This window comes from Buceros rhinoceros, unplaced genomic scaffold (genome assembly GCF_000710305.1).
Source record: "Buceros rhinoceros silvestris isolate BGI_N320 unplaced genomic scaffold, ASM71030v1 scaffold17909, whole genome shotgun sequence".
Classification (NCBI taxonomy): domain Eukaryota; kingdom Metazoa; phylum Chordata; class Aves; order Bucerotiformes; family Bucerotidae; genus Buceros; species Buceros rhinoceros.
Window position 1 is genome coordinate 32,640 of NW_010433646.1, and position 7,385 is coordinate 40,024.

Consider the following 7,385-nt stretch of genomic DNA (forward strand, 5'->3'; position numbering starts at 1 on the left):
AAATGCAACACTTTGACCAGAAGATATAAAAAAACTTGGTCTCCGTAGAGAACCAAAACATTTCCTGAGTGCCATCTCATGAGATATAAGTTGTGCCCAGGCTTTGAGCTGTTTATGTGGCTGCTCTCGGCCCTCGGCCAACCGAAGCACATATTCCTGCCCACTTTGATGTCAAGCCCTTTACAGCCAAGCTGTCCTTTGTTGTCCTGACACCTCTTGTTCTTTCTTTCAGCATGTGGCATGAACGTCCATCACAAGTGCCAGACAAAAGTAGCAAACCTTTGTGGAGTTAACCAGAAACTAATGGCTGAAGCTCTGGCAATGATAGAGAGCACCCAGCAGGTAAATACTTTAAGCCTTGAGTGCCCCGGAGAAAGGAGAATCAGTTATTCAATGTTTGTTTCAGCGCAAGAAAAAGGGCATTGAGTGGAGCACTGTGGGTAGCAAGTTCAGATTAAAGACTATGAAAACGGTCCTTCATGGAATAAGCAGTTAAGCTCATCTCAGCACCCCCCGTGGAGGCCAAAAGTTTTCATAGGTTCAAGTGCCAGTCTCCAGTGTTCATAGACAAATAAATGCGTTCAGGGATAATGGAACGATTAATTCTGTTAATAGAAAAACTCTGCCTTTGAATCGGGAAATCTTTGAGCCACGTACTCTGGAGACAGGCAGAATATTCTGAGGAGATGACTTTGCTCTCCTGCAATCTTCTTGTGTCTTTACCTGGTGTCTTCTTGAGCCATGTTGCAGATGGGATGGACTCTTGCTCTGATTCAGTACAGTTCTACAACTGTTACATTATGTTCATAACTGAGGTTGGGGAACAGGGTCCAAGGCAGAGTGAGAGGAACTTGGTTTGGGTCCTTTTGCTGTCACTACCTTGCTGCCTGCTCGTAACTTAGTAATTTGTCCTGTGGCTCTCTGGTCTGTTTGGAATGAAAGTCGCCAAAGCATGAACTCTCGTGAAGGGACCTGGACCTTGGCGAGAGGACCTAGATGCTACTATCACATAAACAACACTCTATGAACACAGAAAATTGAATTAAAAGAGGGAAAAATAGCTTGCCACAAGGCAAAACCGTAAAAGAATTTAGGGATTCTAGTTCACGATCAAGATTGTTAGGATGCCTTTCAGCTGTTGAGTAACCTCAGAGAGGGACAAAATCCCTAAGTACCTACTTCTCCATTTGTAGGTCACTCAAGCATCCCGAGGAAATACCATCATCCATACAGCAGGTTTTTGTCCATTTATACCTTCCTGAGGGGTTGTCTGCATATTTCTCACCTTTGTATGATAGGTAGTGTAGCCAAACCTCCATAGAGAAGTTTTTTCTGCTCTTGCTTCTCTATTTCCTACCTGCTGTCTCTCTACAGCTCCTTGCACTGCATACTTGGAGTCACTAGTGAGTGGTGAAGAGGGCAAACACTAGATACTTTCCCTAAAACACTTTTATGTTCTGCAGCATTTAGGCTTTGGGGACTTTCTCAGCCACAGATGGAGTCTTAGTGTTTAGTAGCCCTCAGATGATTTATTTTCATGCTTTTGTCTCATCACCCTTGAATCCAGACAGACCCCTGGAACATCCTGGTTCCAGACAGAACCTTCTGCAACACCCTGGAGCAAGGAGTCCTTCAGAGTGACATCTAGACACTGTACAGGGATGAGGCCATAGCATGTTCCAGCCTCTATTATTTTTTCAGACTGTTCTTCAAAGAGGGACTACTGGGGAGGAAGTTGTTAAGTAAAATGCCCTTGTGTGGGTAGCCAGGGACTCAGACCTGGCAGTGCAAAGTAGGGCATCTCTATATTGGCAGTATCAAGACCTGTTATCACCTACACACATCCCACAGAAGGCTGTGGGTTCCTCTAGGTTACCAACTCCCTTTACATTAGGTACAGAGAAGCTCTTCTCATAAGCAAAGACCTCTTTTAGGTCTTGGCTTCTGTGACAGTCACACCTAAGAAGCCACAGTGTCCATAAGCTCCGAACATAACATTTGGCTCTAAAGTCATTTGCTGTTTTCTGTAATCCAGGCTCGCTGTCAACGTGACTCTGAACAAATCTCCAGGGATGGACCTCTTGAAATTGGCTTCCCAGTTCCTGTGAAGGAGGTAACGCCACTTCAGGCAGTGCCATCATCTACAACAGGAAAAAAAGGTAGTTTCCCCTAGTGATATGGGACATCAGGCTTTGTTAATTTTTTGGTTTATACATCATTAGGTGGAGGTGACAAGGATGGGGAATTTATTAACTACTGAATCTTCCAGCCTAGAGCAAGACATACCCTTTCTCATTCCAGGATATCAGCAGCTCTTCCAAGCTGTATCACTTGGGCATGGCAGATACCCTAGATCTCAGCCTGGTTCCTTTCCTCTCTAGAAACCTTCCCTCACATCATCCCAGGCTCTGATTACATGAGACACCAACCACCGCTCATTCAGCTAACCCCTGAATTCTCTTTCTGACCCAGTACTTGAGGTCACCTCATACCTCCACTAGCAATACTGCATTTATTCCCTTCTTGGGACTCGTAAACTCTAAACTCTGAGAACTTCAAAGGGAAATCAAGCTCGAAACAGGAGATTGGGAGTCCTTCTGATAACCATGGCCAATCCTCTTTCTGATTTAAATTTGTGGGCAGGGTTTGTCATCCAGTGCCTTTGAAAGCCATTGGCAGATCCCTACTTCATTCACCCAGGAACTGATCTAGGTGTCACAGCCTTCTGACAGAGCAGATGTTTAGGAAGGTGAATGAGAGACTGGGGAAGAGCATTGATTAACACACCCTGGACAAAAGCTACTGGGAGCTCAGTGGCCTAAAACAAAAATCAGTGTCTCTCGAGGAGGTGCATTGTTTGTCTACTTTGTGCTGGAGTCACAGAACTCTGGATATTAAGAGCAAAAATGTCCCCATCTTTCATTAGACCCATGTGGCCTATGTAGAAGGCCATTGCAGGACCCCTCCAGCTTCATGGTTCGTGGCAACCCTCCAAGACCTGTACTCTGACTACAGCAGACCTATGACGGCACTGACTCAACGTTTCTCTGCCTCCCACAAGCTTTAAAATGGATCTTCCAGAAAGGGGAGAGGGAAAAAAAAGAAGAGTACAAGTGAATCAATACTTAAACCTAGCAAGGACTGGAACAGTGTGTCCTCAGCTCCCAACCCAAAGGTCAATCTGAGAGCCCAGACCCCATTATCATCCGCTTTCTCAATGCAAGTTAATACTGCCCTGTGTGGAGATAATATCCTGGAAACTGAACCTGCAAAATGTCAGAAAACACCAGTCAAAGCACAGCAGAGTCACATTATACCAGTGCTCTGGCTTTGATATTGCGCAGCATCGGGCTATCAAGCCTCAGAGGTTGGGTTTGGTACCATGTGAGCTAGAGGGACAGCGCCCTTTGGCCCCCAAGTGAAAATAAATGATGAGCCCATCTGTGCTTATTTTCTGTCTTTTCTACAAGCAGAATGGACTTTGTTGATGTGATGTAAAGCTCCACGTGGTTTCAAATATGGTTTACCTGTGGGTCTGTCTGTCTGATGAGTAGTGTTCTTGCTGTTCATTTAGGACAACATAGCACATGTGCACTTGATACGCAGAATAAATCCAGTAAGGGACAGAATCTCTTAGAAGTTCATGTGCATCCAAGCGAATGGAGTGTTGAAGAAACTCTGAGTAGTTCCACTCCAGGAGAACTTGATCAGAGCTTCATTTCCAGAGCAGGGACCCAGCATGAAAATGCTGTCCTGTCTTTTCACATGCTAGCTTTGCCAAGGGTCTTGAAAAAGCCTCAAAAAAAAAAAAAGGGGGGGGGACCACATCATAACAGCAACTAGCAAGAAGGAATGAAGAACACAGGTGGCCAGAAAGGAAGGACTGGTCATGTTTTGGTTCCATAAGCAAAGAAGCATAGGAAAGAGAGATGAAGGAGTTTGTAAAGTGGTGTAATGCCACTTAAGATGGTGGAGCTACACTGGAGTAAATTATGCTATGGAGAGAAAGCGATGTGGGAGCAGAGGCAGTCGGCTGAGTAGATGAGGCCACCGTGTTTCCATTTATTTGAAATACTGCTTTAAAACCCTGAACACAATACCTGTATGCGTTCTGCGGATTTTCTGCTCATTTCCAGGGGTTTGTTTGAATGCTTTAATGTGTGTTGCAGAGCCACAGGGCATCTCCTGGGAGACTCCGGTGGAGGGCACAGTGAAAGAGGAATCTCTAATCGAGACGGACTTGGGAGAACAGCCCCAGAGGCAGGAAGAGCACCAGGTGCACCTAAAACTAACCATCGAAGATTTCATCCTCCACAAGATGCTGGGGAAGGGCAGCTTTGGCAAGGTAAGAATCAGGGGGCTGGATGCCACTGCGCAGGTCTGCATGTTGCTTATTATGGCACTAAATAGCATGTGGTTTGAAGGCCCCTTAGACAAAAAAATAATCTCTTCTTTACACGGGTTGGTGGGGTTGGTCATCCACAGAGAGCTGGTGGGAAAGATCTCTACACTGTCCTCCTACATGCAGCTACTCCTGGGCAAGCTCAGAGGGAGGCGGAAGCATTAGCTGGAAAGTTGAATGTGAATCACCTCCCCTCTCCAGAGTGGCAGGTCCCCAACTGGGAACCCTAACTGAGCTTTCCCAGCTCCGATCTGAACTGGAGCGTAAAGCAAATTTTGCAACAGCCGAGAATTTGTGCTTTTGAAACAAGAACCACCCGTTTTCAGAGGATTCATTAATCTTGATGAATTGTGGATTGTTCCTCCTTCTTGCAGATATCCCCTGGAAGGGGACTTAGTTATTCAGTGCCAGCGCAGAGCTGCATGAAGCGATTTCAGAGGAACTCACCATTGTATTTTCACAGCCAATAAGGAGAATGAGTGTAATCACGCATCGCATTGCTCAGATCCCACTTCTTTCCAAGGTGGAGACTGTGTCTTAAAGAAAGGGTAGTTTTTCCCTGCTGAGTGAGCTGAAGCAATTGCTGCAGCCAGTTCTTAAGCTGGTGAAATAGTCGCTGTGTTGACTTTCCGTGCTTGAAAATACTTGACATGTCTACAGTTTGCAGGGGAAGCAGAGCTGAGGCAGATCCGTTACAGCTAAGCCAGAACACTCCAAAATCCACGGTCCAGACTAAGCTGGATGCAAGAACGTAGATATCATAGAAACATTAATGTTGGAAGGAAAGGACCTCTGGAAGGCATCTAATCCAACCTGCTCCTCAAAACAGGACTAATCAAATGACACTGCTCAGGGGTTTGTGTAGTCAAGTCTTGAACACCTCCGCTGAAGCAGCTTCTGTCCCTTGCTTCAGTACCCTGTGTTCACATGGGCTTTCCAAGCCTGCAAGCATCAGCATCTCTCTGCAGTGCACCACATGGGGGTGGAGAAGATGGGCTTTTTCATGCCCTTCTGTAACAAACCTCACCCACAATTTCCTGTGTAGCTGTTGCTCCTGGTGCCCTTATTTGCTTGGAGCGAGATTCACTTCCCCATAGAGGAGGCAGGGTGTGCAGATCTCGGTGCCTGCGGGGTCTCTCCAGCTCTGCGTGGACCAGCGATTGGGAGGGCCAGACCCATGAGGAAGCCCCCTCTGCATGCGGTCTATCACTGCCTACCTGCACCTTGGAAGTCACTGCACAAGCACCAAATGTTGCACGGTCTCCAGTTTCCCCAGGAGAGCAGTGACCTGCACAAAAACATGGGTAAAAAGGGTGCCTGCAGCATCAGCACTGTTAGCATTTCTGGTCATTCACTGCAGAGAGAGAGGGAGGCTCTAGGCTCTACTCCCTGTCTAGTGCTACAAAGTGAAATGCAGCAGTAGCCAAAAGGGTAAATAAAACTTTTGTCAGGGCTAAAACATGTCTGAGCTTACTCAGTAAATAGTGTCTGGCAGAGAACTTCAAAGACCTCTTTGATGAATCTTCCATATTTACTCAGTCTATGGGAAACGGCATTGACAGGCTGTTAGTGTAAAGAGGGTCTGACACTGCCTTCCACAGAGACTTCTTTGCTCTGTGGTCTCTAGAAAACCCTTTTCTGCTGCTTCGTGTCCCATTTTCCCTGCCCATAAATATAGACAGGGGTCCTGACTCCTCTGGGATATGTTTTGCTGTTCTCAGAGAAGAAGTCCTGCAGAAGCACAGGGGACCCAGCCTATTTGCTCAGGCCTCCTGCTAACTGGGAGGAAGGGGAGGTAGTCACGTCTGCTACAGATCAGTCTAACCACTTGTGGACATCGGTTTACACCTGCTGAAGATCTGGTGCAGGGCATTTGCATTTCACACATTGACAAAGCAATATTCTATGTTTTGTTATTTGAAGGCAGAAAACAGGAAATGTATCTCATGAGCATTTGCATAAAGATGGTTTCTGTTATCAGAAGCGTTTGGCTCTCTGACATGTCCTGTCCTCATGGGCATGTAGGCCCTGCTCTGGTAATCACCAAGAGCTTCTTCTTCCCTGGGGTTCAGCTTCAAAAAACTACGCTGGGTGTGGGGAGGAAACTCCAAGTCTACAAAGCCTTAGTGGCAGAACTGGCCCTTTAAACGTCAAATATCTACCCTTGTGAGTGCCCCAGAGCTCAGCTCCCATCCTCACATGGCTGCATTGCCAGCTCTGAGAGAAGAGTATCGCTCTTGCTGAGCAGCTGTTTCCACCCTAGGTGTTCCTCGCTGAGCTGAAGAGCACAGACCAGTATTTCGCTGTGAAAGCCCTGAAGAAGGATGTGGTGCTGATGGATGATGATGTTGAATGTACAATGGTGGAGAAAAGAGTCCTCTCCTTAGCTTGGGAGCACCCGTTCCTGACTCATGTCTTCTGTACGTTCCAGACCAAGGTAAGACAGGGATTTGTCACCTTCCTCCATGGGCTGAGGATGCTTTGCTGAAATACGGATACTTGATGAAGTGCTTAAGTCTGGTGGATGGTAGGGAATAACTTGGACATGAAGTGGTGCTAAGGGAAGGGATCTTCAGGCTAAATGGCTCCAGAAACTTCATCTTCCTTCCCCACGGGTATCCTGGGCCAAGGATGTGCAAAGGCTACATCCATAGCCAGAGTGCGGATGTGCCCACATTGGTGTTATCTGAACTTCTTGGACCTCACTTGGGGAATCTTCTTTACGCCCAGTTACTGCATCAAACTCTTCCTAATTCATGGTGAAAGCTGCAGTTCAGAGGGGCAGCACAAAACATCTTCACCTGGAATTCTGCTTAGGATTCCAAACCAAAACTGAAGTGACATTTCAGTAATGTAAGTATCTTCAGGGCCCTACATGGCAACAAGCCACCAACTGATGAACTTTCCAGAGCCTTTTCTACAGTCACAGCCAATCATCTTAACACCAAGGCATACAAAATGCAGAGAAAAAAATGGTGTAGGG

The 7,385-nt window shown here is 46.5% G+C and overlaps 1 protein-coding gene across 1 annotated transcript in view; it reads left to right on the forward strand.

Annotated features, from left to right (window-relative positions):
- PRKCQ (protein kinase C, theta) overlaps positions 1 to 7,385 on the forward strand; it is a gene marked incomplete at its 3' end in the record, with an annotated part of 35,636 nt that overhangs the window by 12,775 nt on the left and 15,476 nt on the right. The window contains exons 9-12 of the mRNA XM_010144197.1: positions 233 to 342; positions 2,036 to 2,159; positions 4,170 to 4,345; positions 6,666 to 6,839. Of these exons, the coding sequence (XP_010142499.1) occupies positions 233 to 342; positions 2,036 to 2,159; positions 4,170 to 4,345; positions 6,666 to 6,839 (584 nt within the window). The remainder of the gene's footprint in view (positions 1 to 232; positions 343 to 2,035; positions 2,160 to 4,169; positions 4,346 to 6,665; positions 6,840 to 7,385) is intronic.